Here is a 23,163-nt window from a genome sequence, read left to right as displayed (position 1 = left end):
GTATCAGACAGGAATATTAGTAGACAATTCTTGAGTTTTGCTAACAATTCTAGTTATAGAATTCTATGATTCTATGATCCTACCCTCTAGTAGCATGATCCAAAATGTGTACAATCACTTACTGACGAGATGAGTGCTCTCGATCCCAGGGAAGTTACCTTCAGTGGCTTCCTGATCTAGAGAGCGAGTCCTGACTGCACACTCACTGTCCCAAGGAGGACTGACTCAAATAAGTTGTCTGCTGGGCCACTGTTTATACCTAGTTGAGTCTGATTTGTGGTCAATTTTAATGGGCTGAGGGCCCCATCTTCCAGGGACTTTGTGCCTGGCAATATTTACTGCAAGTGCGTGAAAAAGGCAAGGTAAGTACATGAAACAAAGTAAGCAGGTTTCAATGCTGGAAAGACCACATTTTTGTTGGGTCTTCAGCAAGCCTGGTTCTTTGTTGGATCTGTGTTAGGGTGGTTACATTTGTCACATCATGGTGCAGGTAAGTTCTTATCAGTTCCCATGACTGACATAGCAATCACTGATACAGCAGAACTAGTATAGGCTACAAATTCAAAATGGGAAGGCTTTCAATGTGAACCAGTAGAGAGTCTGAAAAGCTATGCCAAGTCAATCTTTTTCAGATGCATTTGCCCAGCTGAAACTATAAATTTGTGTATATCTAGATCCTCCTTCTAGAGTATGCACCTTGTGTCTTTAGAGATGTGTGTTATTAAGCATCGATTCCTTTATACAAATATGTCTTTCTAATTGTTCTGCATTTAGTTTTGTCCTATCAGCTTTTTCCTTCTAGATCACTGTTTTTCTTCAAAATGTCAAGCTACCACTCCTACTTTAAGTTAGACTCTGATGCAAGAAAATTTTGCCTATAATGAATAATAGCATGACAGCACTCGTATGACCTCATTAATTAGAAGAAATAATCAAAAAAGTTAGGCACCAGCAGTTATTTTTAAGCACTTAAAAATGGGTTCTTCAAACCTAAAAAACAAATGTCAGAAGCATCTCCTGGATTATGAGAACAGGAAAAGTACTTCTTCAACAGCAAAGTTCTGTTCTTGTAGTTACTGATAACTAACATAAAAAATAAAATACAATTGTAATCATAAATACATTTTTGCATTTCAAACTCCGTCTTGATGTGAGATCTGTAAGTCTGAGCAGTTAATAAGATTCTAGATTTTTGTCCGCTGGAAACTGGAAGGTATTTCTTTTGAGTTCAGTGGATTTCTTCAAGCTCAAGGTGAAAATTTATTTTAAGAACAGTGAAATGTTTTCTAACAAGTAGTACATGCTTGGATAGCTCTGCAGTCATTTAATTTTGCTGATGGATATTAACTTCCTTGAAAAAGAATTCAGATTATATATAAATCTGGTAATGCTAATTCATATCACTTCTAGGAGAAAGCAAATTGTTTCAGTTCAGGAGCAATATTTTTTCCTTAGACTATTTAAAATAGAAATATTTGGAAATCAGTACTGTTTTTAAGAAATCACATCATAACAGAAATATTTCAGACAAGTAGTTCTCACACCCTTTCAGACTCCTAGAAAGTTTAAATAAATTTCATCATCCCCATTTCTTTATAATACATTAGATGAAATATAACATTTTTAATAGTCTAATGTTAAAATATAAAATAAAAACCACAATATCTCAAGTTCTCTTCAATTATTTTGGCAGCTTTGATTGCCATGACTACTTACAAAATAGATTGAGATTACAAATGATTAATTTTAGTTCTTCAGCACAACCAAATATATCCTTATGACTACTACTGTATTAAAATGGAACAGAATAAAATAGGACAAGCAAATACAGAGAACAAATATGGACACTTAACTATGCAGCTGTTTTAGAAGAGTATGAAAGCTGTATGCCTGTTAAGGGTTAAAGGTATGTAGGATATTTGTCTATAGATTTAAAATCTTATTGAAAAGCAAAAGAAATTCTTCAGTAGCTTCCTTTACCTTCTGCAGCTGTGTACTTCTCTTGTACACTGCAATACCTGCCTCTTGGGGAAAACAAATCTATTGAGAAGCCCTTCACATATCTGAAGATCTGTATTAAGAAATCTTTCATTGGTTGGACAAATCTAGTTCTTTCACTGAACCTTGTTCACCATGTTTTCCAAGCTTCTGTCACTCTAGCTGTTCAATGAATTCCCTCCAATGTGTGCTGCCCCCTTACTCTCACTGAATAGAGCAGAAGGGGGACAATACTGAGAACATGAAAGAAAAATTACACTGTACAAAATACACTTTTTGCAATTATACTAGGGAGATTCTATTTAAACACTAGAACAATCTGTGATTTTTCAGTTCTACATATTTTACTTTCAATATAATTAAAAATAAACCAGAGTTCTTTATTCTAAAATGAAATGCCTGAGTGTTGGCAGGTAGGTGAGATTTAAGTGTTCTGCTTTAACACGCACCCTAAGTAGACTGAAGGCCCACTTACAGCACAATAAGGACAGTGTGTACACAAAGATTAGTAGAAATAATTAATTACAGTGAATTAGTTTCTTATTCTTATTCTTATTCTTATTCTTATTCTTATTCTTATTCTTATTCATTGAATCAGCTGAAGTATGAGCCTGACGTCTTTTATTATCTAGAGATAACAGATCATTCTGTGTTTCTCCCTTAATTTTAGATCATCAAAGCTCTGACTTTTTACTAACTTTCTTAGTTCAAACTGTATGTAGCAGCCACTGATGTGTTTTGTTTGAATGAAGTATCATAACCAATTTTTGTATAAAAAAATTCAAAAGGTCCAACACAAAGAAGCCAAGATTAATCCTGTAGCTTGGGAACCAAGAGTAGAAGAGAGAGACAAAGAGATGGCTATAGAACATATTCTAACCTGTCACAGTGAGACAAGGCTCAGCTTGATTACTTCACTTAATACTAGCGGACATGCACCCTAATATAGATGTTTTCTTAACCTCAGTCAGAAAATGTTGGTGTGCTAAGCCCACAATGCTTTGTCTGTGAAGCCATTTTGCTGCTAATAACAATATCACTGTGCTTGAGCAACTACCCTATTCACCAGACTTAGTTCTTTTCCAACAGATCAAGTTGGTGCTCAAAGGAACCTATTTTTTGTCAGTAGAATATATGAAAGCAAAAATGATGGAGATCCTCGATGACCTTTCTGAAAATGATCTGTGGAATTGCTTTGAATGTTAGCAGCACTGCATGCAGACGTGTGCCAACTCAGAAGGGAACTATTTTGAAGGTGATCATAGTTGTTTCTCTTAATTTGTCAAACAAAAAGTGGTACAGGCACCATCTTGTGGGTTTTTTGTGTTGGACCTTGTCTTCTCTGGCAGGGAAAGTCACAGAGCTTAAAAAAATGATGACATGAATTGTTACACAACCAACATCAGCCCTAGAAAACATTTTTCAGATGCAACAAGTTTTCTTACTGAAAACTGAAATGTGTTTATATGCAGATTAATGCAGCCTGGTCATAACTTACTACAGCAAATTAATATATTCTGTGACACTAGCTAATTACACCAAAACTTGTGACCTCCTCATAATTAGGAATTGCTATAAGTTCAGTGGTTTCTGAACAACTAAACATAGCTACAAAAATCAGGAAACAGTCTATTATAGATCTTCATTTGATACATTACAACCTGATGAAGCTTTTAATGGGAGCATTCTAATTTCTGTTGCAAAACCTAGCATAATCTTATTAGCAGAAACTATGATCAATAAATTACAGCCAGGGCATTGAACATGCTTCAGAAGATACACTTGCCATTTTAGGGCAAATAAAGCTAGACAAGCAAAATAACAAGATAATTACCAAAACCAGAGTGATGTTTTTTTAATTATCTTAAAAAAAATCATAATTAGAAAGACTTGATTTTTAAACAACACCACATGTGCTATACTATTCAATTAGAAAATGTGAGACAATATGATGTTTTGTCCTATGTATATTTGATTTATAGTGTATCTTGAAGTATTGTGGCTTTACATGAACCAAGAAAAATTTGAATGTAAGAATAGATGTTATCAACAGAAATGACGAAAGTACTGCATACTCACGTAAGAACTTTATATGTAGATGATGAGGAAGGACATTGTCATCTTTTTGTTTAGTCTTCTGCAAAATACAAAAGGAGGGAAGTAGTTTCCCTGCCATAATTGTGCAGACTCCTGTAAAGGTGTGCAGCCTTCCCTATCATCTCTGAGCTGAATCATCTCTCTTTAGTAGTCCAGAGGCAGATACAGGATATCTTTCACATATTTTCCAGTGATGCTCTACTGTGATGATCTCTTTATATTGATGGGATGTTTGACCCTTTGTATAATGGCATTAACTAAAACACTAGATAAGGAAGAGACAGCCTGGTTTCTGAGCGTAAATCAAATTTAGCAGGTAGATGCCCACAGTACTAGGAAATTGTGCTAGTCATCAGTGTGTAGAAGTGTGGAGCGCTCCATAGGCTAGTGCTGTTTGTGACGTTGAGTCACTGTGTCATTAGGAAAACAAAAATCATGGAGCAGGAATGTGGGAAAGAGGACATCTGGTTCTTACCATTTCTTCAGGGTTCTTAGACAAAGTAGGAGAGATCTACTGTTTTTCCATACTCTTAATAAGTTTTTCAGAATTTATCCCACAAGACTTTAGGTGAATGGACTTCCCAATAAAGGCTGTGAAGGTCAAGTGAAAATTAGACTCCACAACACTTTTAGACCAGATGCAGAGTGACCAGCTTAAAGAGATGGTGATTGAGACAGCTAAGAGTCCAAAACAGAACAGTTAAGGGCAGCTCCTAGCAGATTGCCATAGATGCTAGGGTGTAAGAGACATTGATTTTACATTGTTTACCACAGGTGGAGATCCTGCAGCTGAAAGTCTACAGTTCCTAAGTAAGTCTTCTTGTAAGTGCTTCTTCTGAGTCTTTCTTCTATTGAGAAAGCCATAAGGTGCACCATTATTTCTGTTACTGAGAGTTAACCATGGTATGAGTTAACTCTTAGATATTATTTTAGAATGGATTAGTAATACTATATAGCCTGGATCTCATGTAGCTACAGCCAGTTTAGGCTTTGCTGTAGAGTTAATATACTGCCAATTGAAAGAGGTGGATACCTACATTAAGAGATCTGGATCGTCCCACAGGTTCTTGATTTTCCTAAACGCATAGTTAAGGGAGTCCTTTGATGGGTGGTGGAAGGCATAATCAAAACCTCCTTCATCTCTCCAGTGAGTATATAAAGACTAGTGACATTTATCCTTTCCTTTTACCCTAGGGTTATGTATCTGAAATACAGATTCATTCCTGTTGCAGAATATATGCTGTGTGTGGTAAGCATTTTGGATAGTCTGATTTTTTACTGTTGGGTCAAAAGGAAAGAGACTGTAAAAAAAAAGAATAGGATTTATAGTGTGGTTATTTAACAGCTCAGTCCAAAGACTACTAAAACTCTCGAGGGTTTTCCCATCAAAATATTTGGAATTTGGCCACTAATGACTACAGGGAGGGGAATTTGGAACATAAGCCTATTTAGTTGAATGTTATTTGAATCTAAGTGCTGTTGGATGCAAATTAGTACTCACCAGTATGTCTGGCTCTGCAATAAGACTTTTTGCTCGGGGAATTTTTTCTATCAAGCATCCAGTGTACTAGAAGAACAGAGTGTATAGGATATAGCTACAAGTACCTAGTGAGTTAGGCAGATAAATGTAATAGATGTGTTTTGGGAAAATATGCATGCAGAAAATGACATGGAATGTTTATTTACTTTCTAATTAGCATCGTTAAATCTTTGTCATTCCCCAGCAATAAAAAGACAAAAAATTGAAAAGTGACAATTTTTAACACTGACTTAGAACCTAGTGCATCCCATATGTAATTAGGTAAAAGTGTAAGCCAGTACCTGAATGCTTTTTTGGGCTTGAATTTTGTACCGAATGAGCAGAACCTGTATACCAAGAATACCAATGATATAAGGAATGGAATTCCAGAAGACTATATTAAATCATAGAGCTGTGATTCTCTTATATTTTTTTAAATGCTTATTTTTTCTATCAAAATTAAGTTGTTTTGCTTATTTGTTTGCTTGTTTGTCTGCAGACAAAGGTTTCAAGGCTGTGATTTCTATAATAAGTGAATACTCTGAACCCTACCAGTAAGCCCAATACTCAGCCCAACACTTATTACAGAGTTCCAGTCTAGAGATTAATGAACAGCTCACTATCTTATGTCAGATTTTAGCAGTGTGGGGATTAGTGTGTTGATAGACTCTGGATTAAATTAATCCTTTTCAGATGTAATGAAAAGCAATAAACAAAAAAATGAAGATTTTTCTGTGGCAGAAACATTAAATTTTCAAGAGAAAATTTACTGAGTAGAAAAAAACCACCAAACCACATCATAAGTGTGTTCTAAGGCATATGGAAATCTATCTTCCCTGGATTTTTGATCACCATCCACAGAAAAAGAGAGAAGTAGACTAGCTCAAGGACAAGGAAATACTGTTGTTGCATTAGCTATTTGCTCAAGATAAAGCATGCTTGAGCTTGAGGAAGAGGAAAGGTATGCAAACAGTTTGTGACAATCTGGTCACTGGAGTGCAGAGTATGACAGTACACCCAGATTTACTACAACTCGCACGTAATTCATGCATTATGCCCCATCAGCTGATGAGCCTCCTGCCTACATTGCCATAAATTTGGATTGCTTTCTGGGAATTCCAGATGATTATAAAAGGTAATGTTCTCTCTAGTCACCTGAAAAAAATAGATTCCAGATTTTCTACTTATTCATTTTACTACTTGGCAGTAAATGCTATTTTTGCTCTGCAGGCTATTGCAGAAACACCTAAGTGATTCACTACCATCGGTGTGTTACATCATACTTAGCAATAAACAGCTTGATTCCAATCCAAACCAGCTTTTGTAGCCAGTATACCAGAAAAACTTCTGTGAAACCATCTGTGACTGTCAGAGCTAATGGGTTAGAGGCATGCACTGGAAAAGTGAGCAAGAGTTATCATAAGCGAAGGCTTATGCCAGAGTGGATAAATTCTTGCAATTCTGTTAGGCCAGCAGGTGACTTTATTTGACTGGTTGCTCATCCTCTGTACCTTTGTGGTGAACTTTGTCTACAGGGACTGCTATCAATGTAAGCTAATATTGATTGGTTAATATTGAATGAAATTAATATTTGAATTTCTCCTTTGCATTGTTTATTGATCTTTGTGATTAAGTTAAAAAAGTGCACAACCAAACCAGAACTTGTGGCCCTGAAATTTGTCAGTTCTTTCTGATATCCTTTGTGATATATAGAGTCAAATTTTATGATGTCCGTCTGGCCAAACCAATTCACAATAAGAACACCACAATATAAATAAGTTCCTTGACCAAGTCAGCAAGTATTATACATTTATTTTGGTATTTTTGAAGCCAGATCTGAAACTGCCTATTAAAATATTCCTTTAACACGATGTGTACAATTACACAGTGCCACATTAAGCAACTTCATTATTTTTGCATGATCACATCTTCAAAGGTAGAAAATACTAGAAAAAATTGTGAATATATACCATAATGAATGCTGCACATGTTATGAATATTCATATGACGGAATAAATATTATGAACTTATTTAATGAAACATGCATTATGAATACATGTGTATTATTTTTAGATGTGTGTTGTCAATAATATTTTCAGGAGTCAGTGAATTTTGCTACTAGTCTCTAGGAATGGAGGTGAGAACAGAGAGCTTGGGAGATAAGTTCTCTTTAGTTCTTACCGGAAAGATTCAGGGAAAAAGTGCTGTGGAAATACATGATGTGAGATGATGCCACCAATAAGCTGTTGGTTTCCTTCATCATGTGGCAATATTGTGTTGACTAAAGGTATATTCTGCCTCATGAGAAAGGGGAAAACCAACGTTGTGTATCTGCCTGCTAATCTAGTGAGTAATGCTTTCAACTAGGAATAGAGAGCAGCATCTGAAAATCCACGCAACAGCTTGAAGGGCATAAGGTCTAAAACTAAGGGAGGGTGATCCACTGTGCTCTTTTTTTTTATACTTTCTCTCATTGCCATATCATGATTAAACTTATCTATCAAACTCAAATGCCTGGATAGCAACCCAAGAATTGTGAGAATTAGCAAAAGGCACTAGGATGCTTGATGCATGACCAAAACTACGAGTGAAGTATTGCAAAAAGATGGTGGGTAACTGATGACTGGTTGTTTCATAGAAAATGTATGGTTTGTTTAGAATGACATGTGAGAGAGGAGGAAATGCAGAGGTCAAACACTTCATTTGAGGTACACAATATTGACAGATCTAGAGTTGCTGACGTTCTCCATTGGAAAGAAGGGGTTGAGAATCAAAAGTTAAGAGCAGTTTAGGCAACAGTGATGATGAATACATTAAGAATTTATGATTCACAGAAACTGGCAAAATGAAGAACTGCATTTCAATAACTAAGAGTAATAAGTTACTAAGAGTAACTAAGAGTAATATTTCAATAACTAAGAGTAATAAGTTACTCTTAGCTCTATGTTTCCAAGAATATTCTCAGAAAAAGCAGCAGTGCACCAACTGGAACTTCTGTTTTGAGAGTAAACATATGGGCTAACACTTCTTTAAGGTTACAACTCAATAAATAAAGTTCTTTTGAGGTACACTGTCTTTATTGGCCTTACTACTAATGTATTTTGCAACCTACACTGCCTGTTTATACATCCCAGTTTGATTTTTCGTTTTAATTTCTTTTTTTTTGCAACATCAGTAGCATAACATTGCACAACATAACATGTGTTGAAATTGTGAACCGCTATGATCTGCATATTCTTTCCTAAGTACCATCTTGGCATCTTCTCCCACTTTCCTGCACTGCATATATATAGATTATTATTGCTCATATGTGATGTCTGATGGAGCACAGGGCAAAAAATCTATGCTTAAAGGGGAGAAAAATAAACTTTCTTAGTAAAAATTTAATCTAATTCTTCTTCAAGCCATGCTTCATGCTCTTACTGCAAAATGGAGGTGAGCTCATCCATGAAACATACTGGTAGGCTGAGATACAAGTTGGTCAGCAAGGATGGCAACCATCCTCTTGGAGCTGTCCACATGAAGGGGAGAAGCAGCTTCTGAATTTATGAGTGAAAAATTTAGCCATTCTTTTGTGAGAATTGGTTATCCTCTAAGAAGAGGAAGCTAAGGGGAGATGTTATTACTCTCTATAGCTACCTGAAAGGAGATCGCAGTGAGGTGAGTGTGGGTTTCTTCTGCCAGGTAATAGATGATAGGACAAGAGGAAATGGCCTCAAGTTGTACCAGGGGAGATTTAGATTGGTTGTTAGAAAAAATTCTTTACCAAAAGAGTGTCGAAGCATTGGAACATGTTGCCCAGGGAAGTGTTGGAGTCTCCTTCCCCAGAAGCATTAAAAAAATGTGTACTTTGGGACATGGTTTAGTAGGCATGGTGGTGTTGGGTTGACAGTTGGGCTTGATGATCTCGGAGGCCTTTTTCCAACCTTAATGGTTCTATGATCCTGTAAGACACGTGACAACAGTTATATTGACCAGACCAGCATAAGCTACAGTCAGAAATGACCAATGCTTTTAGGGACTTACTGTACTTATTGGGTAGCCACGTGCCTATAAAGCCTGTTTAGACACAAGATTATGTGCATATCACTTAAAATGATTAGTGTTGGTGAGTAAAGCACAATATGATTCAAGTGCATAACCTCTGACCTTCATTTGGGTGTTTTCATACAATTGGGTATCCAAAGGTGTCCTCAGTGCTCATTCCTGCCATAGGGATCCTGCCATAGGATTGTTGAAGAGTAGCCACCAACAGGTTGAAATCTTGTGGGTCAGAATAAAAGAACAAACAGGAACCTTGTGGTTGGTGTATACTACAGGCCAACTGATCAAGGAGAGCCAACCAATGAAGCCTTCTTCCTCCAGCTACAGGAGGCTTCACTCTCAAGCTCTCATTATACTTCAGTCTTCACTGACAATCACGCTCCTCACCCCTCCTGGGTCATGGGACAGCAAGATGGTGACCAGGGAGTAAAGGCCTTACCACTGTAGGGGAGGATCATGTTCATGACCACCTGAGGAACAGGAACATATATAAGTTTAAGGGGCCTGATTAGATGCATCCAAGAGGCCTGAGGGAATTGGCCAGTGTAGTTGCCAAGCCACTCTGCATGATATTTGAAAAGTCATGGCAATCCGGAGAAGTCCTTGGTGACTGGAAGAAGGATGAGTTCGGGTAAGGGTCCATGACAAGTGGTGTCCCTCAGGGGTCCGTACTGGGACCAGTGCTGTTTAATCTCTTCATCAATAATATAGACTGTGAGATTGAGTGCATCCTCAGCAAGTTTGCAGATGATACCAAGCTGAGTGGTGTAGTTGCCACAACAGACAGGATATCATCCAGAGGGTCCTCAACAGGCTGGAGAAGTGGTCCTACACCTGGGTCAGGCAATCTGTGGTTTCAGTACAGGATGGGGGATGATGTGATTGAGAGCTGCTCTGCAGAGAAGGACTTGGAGGTGCTGGTTTATGAGAAGCTCGACAAGAGCCTTCAATGTGTGCTTGCAGCCCAGAAGGGCAACCGTCTGGGCAGCTTAAAAGGAAGGTTGAGGGACATGATTCTGTCCCTCTACTCCTTTCTTGTGAGACCTCACCTGGAGTATTGTGTCCAGTTCTGGAATCTTCAATATAAAAAGGATGTGGAACCATTGGAATGGATCCAGAATCATAGAATTGTAGAATAGTTGGGGCTGGAAAGGACCTTAAAGATCATCTAGTTCCAACCCCCATGCCATGAGCAGGGACATCCCACTAGATCCGGATACCCAAGGCCCCATCCAATCTGGCCTTGAAACCCTCCAGGGACGGGGCATCCACAACTTCCATCTAACTTCGTGTTAGGTAGGAATGAATTCTTAAAACCATTTAATTTTTTGTATCAAAATTTTGAAAGTAATTACTATACAGTGAAATAGTTATATGAAGAAATAAAATTATCCTGGACCATATCTCATTGGATATGACCCTATATATACAGCACATAAAAATAATAGAAGAAGACAAAGTTGGAATAAAAACTTGATATAATTACTAAAAAATTTATATCAAGGACTTGTAAAAAAATTATTTTGCTCACTTTACTGGTTATTGGATAAATGGATCTAAATGAACAAATTTCTCCATTTCCAAGTTAAAAAAGAAAGAGATTTTATTGTAATAGTCATCTTAGCAATTATTTGAATCTGTAAAGAATCCTCACAGAGCGCACTGTCAAAAATGTGGGCAGTATGAAGTGAATTCCCAGCTCCACCATTTCAAAGATTATCTCGGCATTGTATCTTTACTGACAATTCTATTATTCTATTGCATCTTTTTGCTCTGAAGATTTTATGAGCAAGGGCCTACTCTTGCCATGATCTCACAGAGAGAGATCCCGCTGTAGAACCACAGTTGTAATTCTTGACTTCCACTTCTCTTGTGTTATTTAGTTTGTGTGTTTAAAGAAATTTGTTTATGTGAGAAATGCAGGAAACCAGATATATATCAGCTGTCTCAAAAAGAGTCCTACTTTATTTTCTGTCATTCTGCAGGACCTGATTGATTACCAAAAAATCTTGGAATTCCAGCTACCTGGGGCAAATAAGTACTCAGTAGAGGGTATATAATAAACAGCAGCTAAAAATAAAGTGACAGCAATCACTGTAAAGCCTGATAACTGAATCTCTAGTGTCTGACATAAATACTAGTTTTAGGTGCCTTTTATGCATTTTACAGCAAGAGCCAGATGCTTGATATCTGGTACGTGAGTTTATATAAATTAGTTCCTTACTTGGCTGACTTTATGACACCAGTTCATCTTGAATTTATACTTTGCTTTAAAAGGTCATAATTACAAAATAAACCCTGCAAACAAGATATTGAGATCTAGCCTTTCTGTTTCTGGCAGTTTTAAATATATGTCCTGTAAATATTTTGAAATACATACTTGCAGATTTTATGAAATGCTCCAGTCTTACCTCTGTGTATTACGTGAAACCTGTAGAATATGCCTAAGTTATGAGTAGATAAATATTTCCATATGTGTATAAAAGCACGTCTAAGTAAGTTCTTTCTCTCTCCAGATAGCTATGACTTTAATTTCTCAGAAATGTGCAGTATAAGCACCTGTTTATTTCATCTAATAAAATTATGATGATAATGTGCTCTTAAAGTGTACTTATGATTTGGGACAAACTGGAACCAAAATTGCATACTACAGGTAGGAGCTGAGACAGCATTGCAAGGATATGTGTTTGTATTACACTGAAGAAGACAGCGTAGTATCCTTTGTCTACGGCCACTACAATGTGCTGAGTTCACTAGGAAATGATATGCAGCAAGAACCTATAGGCCAACTGTTTGTGCCGTGGCTTGGCTATGCTCCACTGTCCTACTGCTGTCCTTTGTCTTCTCCTGCCTTTTATTGATATATTCTGAAATGAGTTTGGATATACATGGGCTGCTAGCAGTAGGAAAAAAAAGGTAAAAGGAACTAAGCATAGAATCATAGAATCACCAGGTTGGAAAAGATCCACCGGATCATCAAGTCCAACCATTCCTATCAATCACTAAACCATGCCCCTCAGCACCTCATCCACCCGTCCCTTAAACACCTCCAGGGAAGGTGACTCAACCACCTCCCTGGGCCGTATGATACATTTTTATACTAGGGAAGTCAATCTTTTATCCTTCAGAAGGTGTGTGGTCTGGGACTATATGAAGGACGAGGCCTTATGGCATATGAGGTAATAAAAGCTGCCATGGCAACAAGGAAATGTATTGTATCAGTAAAATCCCAACAGAAGTCAGTGGGAATTCTGCCACTGATTTTAATGAGGTCAAGATCTCACCCCACAAACTGGACTCTTTCCATCACTAAATTCTAGTTTGTGTCTGTGAGGAGTGTATCAATGTATTCATGAGAATTTACCATTCTGTGTCTCCATTTGGGCTGTAGTGCTCTAAGTCCTGCATGTCCCCAGAGACTATAAATTAGCTTGAGATGCTGTACTGACCCACTCATGCACTTAAAGTAATGGTATCAGTCTAAATTAGAAAAAGAGTCTGGACATTTACAGGAAGGATATGGATCTGTTAGAGCTAGTCCAGAGGAGGGCCGTGAAGGTGATCAGCAGGCTGGACCCCTCTCATATGAGGACAGGCTGAGATAGTGTGGCTTGTTTAGCCAACAGATGGCTCCAGGGAGATCCTATAGCAGCCTTCCAGTACTTCAGAGGGCCTACAGGAAAGATAGAGTTTTTATCAGGGAATGTAGTAATAGGATGAGGGGTAGTGGTTTTAAGCAGAAAGACAGTGGATTTAGATCAGATACTAGGAAGAAATTTTTTACTGTGAGGGTGGTGAAACACTGGAACAGGTTGCCCAGAGAAGTTGTGGATGTCCCATTCCTGGAGGTGTTCAAGACCAGGTTGAATGAGGCTCATTAGTATTCTATGAAGTTGGAGAAAAATACAGCGATCAATAACAAAGAGGTTTCCTTCCTGCAGTTTATTCACCTAGCCAGTATTGCCCAACGCTACAATTTATAAAATAAGATAAAATTTGAACAGTTTTAGAATTACAAGTAATTGCTCATCAAGAATACTTATTTATTATTAACATGACAATTTTATAATGTTTATTAACATATTATTATTAATATTTTCTTATTATTAATATTTTCTTGCTATTAACATACATCTACATACATCTACAGGCTGTAGAACCTTCCCATGGCACCGCACTGGCTAATATTCAGAGAGGGCTACCATATCTCTAATTATCAGTGAAATTACCTTTTATTTCCAGCTAGAAAATGTAATGAGAAAAAATTTGAGGACTTCTGGATAAGTATTGAGATTTTGCCTGTGTGGCTGTTGTCATCTCAGTCTCTGCAAGTCAGTACAGTATTCAGAAACCCCAGGTATGTTCCCTCCATGGGTGAAGTTCATTAGTTTTCAACAGAGATGCAGCATCGTAGATGCAGTGCCTTTTAGGTGAGTACATGTACCTTGACAGTAAGTACATGCATATTCAAAGAATTCAATTGGCTCAAGATGTTTCGGACTTCATATGTGAATGGTCTTATATTACAAAAATATCTATGGCTTCCTAGATATACGGCAACCTTAGAATCAATGAGCATTACACCATCAGTGAATGCATGACAGAGACTGGCAAAGACAGCTGAAAAGCCCAACCAGAACAAAACAATTTTTTTTGCTTACTCCCACAGCTGTAAGGGCAGATATTGAAGGCCCTCTAAATATTTATGTCCTTTCTGCCACAGGGGGTTTTTCTAGCTGCAAATTGTGTTATTAGCAAAGACTTGCAGCTCTGTAGGCCTTTCTAGAGCTTTTGAATAATGCTTTCTGGAAAAAGTAGCAGACAACAGAAATGCCACCCATTTAACCATGAAATCTTATGGGCATTCAGATGCTGTATAAAAGTCTCTAACAATTTTCTTTCCAACTGTTTTGACTTGGTTGAGGTATTCCCCTTGCAAATATGAACATGATTCTTAACACCTCACAAGAAGAGCAAGGACTTATTTGCTGCCTTCCAGGCTTCTGGTATAAATAATGTTTTACTTTTATCTTCCTAACTGTTCTGAAGTCTGTTTTCAGCACCTCCAAGAGTCTTAGCTAAGCTTTATTTGGGCTTGTAGAAACAGCCAAATTCTCAGACTACTCACTTCAGACTTTCTTTATTCAGGGTAACCATTTCCAAGTGTCTCACAAGCACCTTAACTAAAGTAAATTACACTGAAAACTTCCACAGGTAGACTGGCTGCCACCTTGAATAATTCTCAACACGTAAACATTAGGGATCTAGTTAAATTGGTTATCCTCATGAAAACTCTAAGACTGCCTATTTAGATACTGGTTTTATGGTCAGACGAGTTTCTTTACAGGGATGTTGTCCTCATCTCCTTGTCTTCCCTTGGCCATAGTGACAGCTGAACCTACTTAGATGATAACTGACTTTGCAACAGTTGGTGACCTAATATTACCTTCTCTACCAGCTCCTCTTCTTTGGTTTCATGGCCAGCTTAACCATGTCTGCCATGCCAAGGTCACAGCTTCTGACTACATACTAGAATGATCACAGTAGTAGTCAGTAATCTTGTACCTACCTTCCTTTGAGCAGAGCACATTTTTTTGCTTTTGCTTCTTGTATTCCAACAGGTGGACCAAGTAGAGTTAACATAAAATAAGTAACCTTTTGGTTAATATTGACAAGGACATATATTCTGTGCTGCCTTCAGTTGCCAAGATTTGTAGAAGTATCATTCAGAATCTAAACCTCATGAACCTGAATTAAAAAGATCTATTGTTTTTAGCTTTCTTTTTGATTTGTTGTGGTTTCAGTTGGTAGAAAACAACAGCAGCAGCAACAAGTAGTAAATTGAGAATTCTTTTCTATAACTCTACAAGCTCATACTTAATGATCTGACATATATCCCACACATCTTTCATAAGAATTGGCAGGAATACATATGTTACAACACTTTTCAGGAAGACTAATACTGTGCATATGGATTAAATTTAAGATACTTTTTGCTTTTGTTTTTGTTTTTTTTTTCCAAATGTTTTTCTATAAGCACACCAAAATAACTGCTTTCACACTCTCTCCTTAGTTTTGATAACCATTTTTTTCACGCTTCCAGCCACCTCCTTGTGTTGTGTGAACTCCTCCTCTTATTTCTATTTCATCTGTCAAGATGTATTTGGCATTTTTTTTGGAAAGGTGCTCTATTTCATTTCACTAGGAGAGGAATATGGAAGGTAGGAGATGAAAAGCAGGCTGAAAACCACTTTGTCTTAGGATAACTTGGTAGAGTTTTACCAACTATTCTCACAAACATCCCTCCCAAGTCTTTGGACTGGCAGTAAGCATCGGATATTTAATCCAAATTGTATTTTTCATCTGGAAGTACTAAGCCTTTGAAAATGGGGTTTTACAACACTGCTGCTCAGTCATACTTCATTCTTCCAAAAGATTTGGAATTTAAGTTGAAATTGTTCAATGGCTTTGCATTACATGCTGTCTGAAAAAACCTCATACTTGATTCCTTGTACACACTGGATGACCAGGTAAGCTGCACATTATCTGCTTGGTCCCTTCTGAATTACTGCTTTTGCAGCTCAAAGTGACTGACAGAAACACAAGGGCTAAGTGTTCCAGAAGAGGAGAGACTGCATTTATAAATTGCTGACTACTGCATCAGTATGAAAATAAAAGCCTTCCAGTGAAGCTATAATTACTCTGAAAGAAGAGGGTATTTCTAGGTCTTTGGTATTGAAGACCAAAAATAGGTAATCTGGAAAAATTTCAGTGGACTGAATGCATCCACATTCATTTTCACATATATTCTTCTGTGTATATAGGATGATTTTTATCATCCTATAGCAGTACCTTTCCTAGATCTGTTTTTCTGTATTTTTAAAAGATTACTTTCTTTCATGCCACTCTGCATCAGGAAATTAATTCAGAAAGCAATGAGTAGAAAAATCACTAGAACCCTGATTTAAGAAATATACAACTTCATGCTTAGTTCTTGAGAAAGTGGTCAACTGATATCAACTGCAAAATATTACTTTTGTCTTGCCATTTGCTTGAAGGATGTTAAGCATAATTTCCATGCTTAAGTTAAGAAACAGACTTACATTAGCTTTAGAAATAGACCAACTATTTTACTCAGGAGGATAAATTTGCTTTTAATTATTGACTTGAGTCTAGCATTCCAGTATCTACAATTCTTTCTTAATATTTCAGTACATGTAAACTTTTTCTGAAATGTTGCAGTTTTAATATAAAGATAACACTTTGATGGTAAACTGTATTAGATCCCATTCTAAACAAAAGATTTCCATCAGAACCAAAGATTATATGGAAAAATTCCCCCTGAATCTATGTTCATCTGACAACCAAATTATCATACTATACTGGAGCTATAATAGTAATGTTGCAACTTCCAGTGAGGGATAGGGCTGTCTGCATACCTTAAAAGCAAATGGAAGAAAATGTTTAGCTCTCTTTTTGTCCTAAAGATAGTGAAAACTAAGGTCTTTCAAGAAAAAACAAAGAACGTGAGCTGCATTTATGGCTGATAGTATCCTGGAAGAAGAGAACTATGCTATCAACATGAAATATTGCAACTTTAAAAAACTGCAGAGTTTCTCTGGCTTTAGGATGAGGCTGTAGAGGTTTCAAGATACTAATCTGGCCTGAGGCACTACTGTCTGCCTCGGTTTTACTTTGCCTTCCTAGAGGATTTTTTTTTAATGGTCTTAAAGTTTGAGTACTGTTACATGATGCAGTGTGTATGTGAGAAATAAGAACCTGGGATGAATTTATGCAACTGGAATTCTAAAGAAAATGCATTTTCGTTTCTTTAATTGCCCTTTTTTTCTTTGCTTGACTGAATGGGAAGTTGTAGAATAATCCTGGATCAATACATCTCAATCTCTTCAGAAGAAACAGACAAGCTGTGATCAATATTCATGTGCTTTTCCCCTTTGTAAGCTCATGTTATGATAGAAAGAGATTTATTGTCTTTTGTCATGACCTAAGGGAAAAATCTGACATGCTTATGGCTTCTATTTATTAGTTAGCCCACTTAGGTATTAATTTCATTGGGTATTTTATTTTGAATTTTGCATTACCGTAGTATCTATCAGACCAAAGTCATACCATGGTTCTAACATAAGAAATACAATATGCAGATTTAGTGAGACAGTTAAATCACCCAAGAAATCGCTCTTAATTGGGAAATCCAAGAAACTGAGTAAGAAAGCATAGGTGAAGAGATGTAAATTAAATTGCTTGCATTCAGACTGAAATGGTAATAAAGATTAGAATAAGTCCATTGTCTCTCAGTTCATAGTTCATGGGACACTGGTCATGGTTTTTCATGTATTTCTGCCAATGCAGTTCAAAGTTTCTATATACAAAGTGAAAATACTATTTTTAGCTCCTGTTGTTAACTCTGAAATAATTAACAGAAACAAGTATAGAAACTTTTTTTCCACCATAGCAATGTTGGAGACAAAATAGTGTCAAATCAGGAAATTCTGTTTAATTTCATTTATTGCCAATTAACAGAAGCGGTCAACTACTGAGTTGGGTACTGAGAAATAAAGAAGAGAGTAAATTGAATGAACACTTGGGTGACAGCACTTTCTTCCCCTTTACCCAGGCTCAGCTTCAGTCCACGTGTGTCTCCTCCCTACTTAATCATCTTCACTCCCCTCATTTCTATCAGAAGTTATGGTTAGGCCCCTGGGTGAGGTGAGGATTGCATAGGAGGCTGGTGGCTTCTTCCTGCCTCTCCTTCCTTCTTCCATCTTGTGCCTCCATTGTGGCTTGTTTTGTCTGCTCTGGCATGACTTTCCTCCATTGGGTTGCAGTCCCTCAGGATGTCCCTGTCCTAGTGTGGGTCACCCACAGCCATAGTTCCTCAGGGTGTGCCTGTACTGGTGTGTGTTGTCTGCCATCACAGTCCCTTGGAGATGTACTTCCACCAGCATGGATGTCCTCCTTCCAAGACTGTTTCCCGCCATGCCCCCAACAGTATCTGCTTCTATATGTCTCCTCCTGTATTTTCCTCCATGTGCATCCTCATGGCATCTCCACTTCTCCATTTGCGCATCCTCCTGCCCGCAGCAGCTATTGCTTCTCTTCTTCAGTCAGTTTGAACAGAGGTGCCACATGCTCCTCTGATGGGCTGGAATCCTGGCAGGTGATGGGCTACATCATCACTGGCTGTGACCAACACGGCAGATTCCAGCTGCCTCCTCAGAGATGCCTGTGGTCCCCATAATTGAAACTCCACCGTGTAACCACAGCATGAATAGCCATGTGCTACATCATGTAGCTAAGATTAAGAGGCTGATTAAGAAGATATACTTTGAGACAATATGCTTTTTATATAATGTGACAATTATAGAGTATTTTAATAATGAAGCTTTTAATTTGAAAATGACACGTGAATAATCGTGAATTACCACAATTGTGGTGGGTTCTAAATAATTGCAGTTTCCTGCGGCACTGAGTTACAGGTCGTGTTCATAAGTGGTTATCACTGTATTCCAAATTTTCAGATTATAAATTCTGCTTCATGAGTTTTCACTGATGGGCAACCAGGCTGGGGTTTCCAATGCTTCCCAGGTTGCAGTAAAGGGTTTTAGAGATCAGGGATAACAGTACTCATGTGATACATTCACTGACTTTCCACTTTCTGCTCCTCCATCACTATGCACTGGTATGTCAGGAAAGCACATGCTCTTTCTTGCTCCCAGTGCTTAAGTCTGGTAGTTATCCTGGCATGCAAATTTGTCATTTCTCCCTCTATAACTAGGGCTGCTAACATCTTCTCTTTTGGGTTTAGCATTTTTGCTCATTTGTTTGTTTTTATCTTAAATGTCTTTGAAATGCTGGAACACTACTTTTCAGGAGATTTTCTGTAGCATGAGGGCTTTGTTGTAGGATTTGCAAGAGAAATTTTTCGTTTAGCACACTCTGTCTTCTTGCTTGCAATAATTCTTGTATTTTTGTCTTTGAACAAAGTAGATTATAGCCAGACAGATAGGTACGTGGAAAAAAAATTGATTTTATTTCTATGTTGCATTGATTATTCCCATGTATGCTACCATTAGTCATACCCAGGAATTTCCTTGCTGTGAAATGGCACGACAGACTGGTTTAGAACTGCTCTGCAGCTGTTCTAAATTACACTGGGATAAGACTGTGAACCCTTCCAGTTTTTAGCCGTCTGAAGGTTTAGCTTTTAGCGTGAGACCAGATCCAAACCTAGTCTTGGTTCTCTGTTAAAATACTTCACTGTTTGTTAATGTTGGAATTAGTGACTTATAAGGAAAATTACCACAAAAACCTAAATCTCTGAAAACAGAAAGCGAAAACAGAACAGTGCAAAGAGAAGTACACTAGCAGGAAACTTTAAAATATGCACAATATTAAATGGCATCAACCAAAAGAGCAACAGATGGCTTCAGCATGAAGACTAGCAGTGTTTTCTAGCCTTTATTTATTTCAGAGGCTCAGTATAAAGAGGTGCAAGTTTCCATCTGGTAATAGAATCACACAAATACTCTAAGATGAAAAACATAACGTGTTTAATGATACCTTCACATTGTTGATCAAAGTATTTTTTCTGAACAATTTTTCCTTCCTAGTATTATTTTTCTTCTCTTACCCATTTTCTCCAGCCTCTTTCCCTTACCCATTTTCTCTAATCTTTCTACCCCTCCCCAACACTCATGCTGCACAACTTTTCTAACTTTTACTATGCCATTATGAAGACTGTATGTTATTACTGAAGGCAGGGATACTTCAGTGATTCTACTCCTCATTTTTTTCCATTCTTGCTGTCCTCTCCTTCTCCAGCATGCCACAGATTTCAGAACTGGGAAGTTGGATTTCATCTGTTTTGTGGATATTCTCAGTGTTCTTCTTATCCTAATTCCATTAAACTTGGATATTTTGTTTATGGTTGTATGCACTCAAAGCATATTGGACATAGCCTCCTTCCCTAAATAAGAGTGTGTCACTTCACAACTTGACAGCATGGCACATAGGACAGCTGTGGCACAATGCTATCTGGGGACACATTTTGTGTCTGTGAGGAACCACAGAATGCAAGAAGAAATAGGTTAGACAAGAGAAGAAGAATTACAAAGGTTAGAGGACCTTGGTAAGACCCTTCACCCCTTCATGTCTCATTTTCCCTCTCAGCCACTGCTTTATCTGTCTAAAACATGTAGTTCCAAGCACAGCTATTTCTTTGGGCTTTAAGCTCTGCTTTTATGTTAATACATCACCTATTTTCACCTATCAGAAGTGCTGATAAATTAATAGAAAATTTCACAGAATTTTGGAAAGTGTCTGTTTCGTGATGAGCACCCTGCTTGGGTGTTATTCTTGCCTTTACCTGACAAGAAGTGGAAGATACTAAGGGATCATCCTATGTCCATTGCAGATAGTTAGAAATCTTCCAGTGAGTTTGGTGAGACTTGAATCAGGGATATTAATCTGAGATGAGGCAGCATGCGCCTACTGCAATTCTTCCTGACTTCATCTTCCAGTGCTGGCTTCTCATTAAACACAGCAGGAAGGAAAAAGTGGCTCGGAGCCTTGCTATGCGCACACTCACTTCCTGTGTTTTTCTCCTTTATTAACCTCCAATTCATAAGAGAATTTAGAATAGTTTAGCAATGTTATTTGCAAAATTCTATTGGCAAATACTTCAGCTCCAGTAGCTTTTTTATTCAGTGTTGAAAACCTCAATCTTTTGACTTTCGCCGTAGCAAAATGTGGTCTCTGGCACAAGCAAATATCCTGTGGTTGCATAGCTCACTGCTCTGATATTTTGATTGTTTCCCCTATTTTCATTCGTTTATGTGATTCAAGGCGAAAGAGGTCAAATAGCATTCTCTTTGATGCCATCTGAAGACATTAAGTCTTTTCCTTCCATACATAAGATTTGCGTGAATTAGTATTGCTGATAATTACACCGTACAGATAGCTGCAGCTGAAGTAACTAAATTATTAGTTGCAGCAGCCCTATCTGCCATATACCTTGGAGACCCCACAGCAGTGTTACAGGATAATGGTATCCTGTTGCTATGAAAATGGGAAGTCAAAACAACTGGGAACGATGACATTTTATAGAGTAAATGTAGAACTGAGTCTACCTCTGATTAATATTTCATAAAAAAATATTTCCTTTTCCTAAGCAAGTGAAATTAATACTTTCTGAGGCAATACTATGTTGTAGTTGAGAATAGAAATACAGCTTTAGCATTTAATACACCTAGTGAGATGTTAGAGTTATCCTTTTTACAGCTTATGTGCCAAATAACTAATTTCTCTCTTTGATTTCAAGACCAGCTGGGATGTTACCTCTCTTTTAGTCTTCCTTTTGACTGCTTTTCATGTTCCTGAGCAATTCTTCCTTGTTGTGCAACAAAGAGCTTTCTAGCTAGTGTTTGTCATTTAGGATGTTGTTCATGATATCTACCAAATACTTTTGGGTCACTTTTGGTTTTTTTTTAAAAAAAACATATTTATACTATTGAATCAGAGCCTTTACTTCACATTTGTTACTCTGGGAACAGAAGGGAAGTTAAAAAATAGAAAAAGACAAACGAAAGAAGATTCTGTTAGGAAACTGGTTGTGGCTTCCTGATCTTGTTTAAGGACCAAACAGAGCAGTCAATGTTCTTGTTCATCTTGGTCTTGCTCGCATTGGGTCTCTAGAAAAGAGATGGACATGATTGGTCTGAAGCTTGGCAACCTCACTGCAGTAGTTGACTTCTCCAAACTTTACTCTGCCCTTGCTGATTCTTGACAGACTGTGTGCATAGCAGCTGGAGGAAATTCGTGGCTCATCTCAAGCCTTCTTATGCTGATATTGGCTGTTGAAGAGGTGTTCCGACTTCAGACTGCATCATGTTCTTCAAGCTACATTTATTCAACTGGTGCCCAACATAGACAGGGAAAGGGGAGATGGAGAAAGATTTGGAGAAAAACCACACAATAACCTGTGAATTGTAAGCAACATACACAGAAGCAGCCTGAACTTGAAGGGAGCTGCACTTCCACAACACATCTTTCTACTTAAGAAAAGATGCACTGTTCCACTTGGTTCCCGATTAGAACACCATCAAAGAAATTACTAAGATAGACCGTGCTTTCTTATCATTAATGATCTTGCTTTTTTCTTTTGATCAGTACCACAATCTTTTGAAGATTAAGACCAAGCCAGTAAAGGTTTCAGGATGCTGAGCGAGTTAGGACTAACTAGATGACCACATTTGCAGTCTGAATGATCTGTCACAGCTCATACTTTGCCAAGATTTTCCTCTTTGGTAGATGAAAAGGAATCCTGCATGCCTGCTGCCCACAGCTGGTTCAGAAATTACACAAGAGGAGGCTAGTCTCTTGGGTACACATTTATTTAGAGCCTGAAAGGTCAAAACACCCAAATGCCTACTAGTAGCCAATGGAGATCATGGCAAAAGTGCACTGAACTCCATAAAGGCACAATA

General features: G+C 37.6%; 1 protein-coding gene across 1 annotated transcript in view; it reads right to left on the bottom strand.

Annotated features, from left to right (window-relative positions):
* MCHR2 (melanin concentrating hormone receptor 2) overlaps nucleotides 1-18,738 on the bottom strand; it is a 48,689-nt gene extending 29,951 nt beyond the window's left edge. Inside the window, 1 exon segment of the mRNA XM_069852053.1 lies at nucleotides 18,572-18,738. Within this exon segment, the coding sequence (XP_069708154.1) occupies nucleotides 18,572-18,738 (167 nt within the window).
* Between the last annotated feature and the right edge of the window lie 4,425 nt (nucleotides 18,739-23,163).

This window comes from Phaenicophaeus curvirostris, chromosome 2 (assembly GCF_032191515.1).
Source record: "Phaenicophaeus curvirostris isolate KB17595 chromosome 2, BPBGC_Pcur_1.0, whole genome shotgun sequence".
Classification (NCBI taxonomy): Eukaryota; Metazoa; Chordata; class Aves; order Cuculiformes; family Cuculidae; genus Phaenicophaeus; species Phaenicophaeus curvirostris.
The sequence above is the reverse complement of the archived record's forward strand: the minus strand, read 5'-3'. Positions and strand labels throughout refer to the sequence as shown.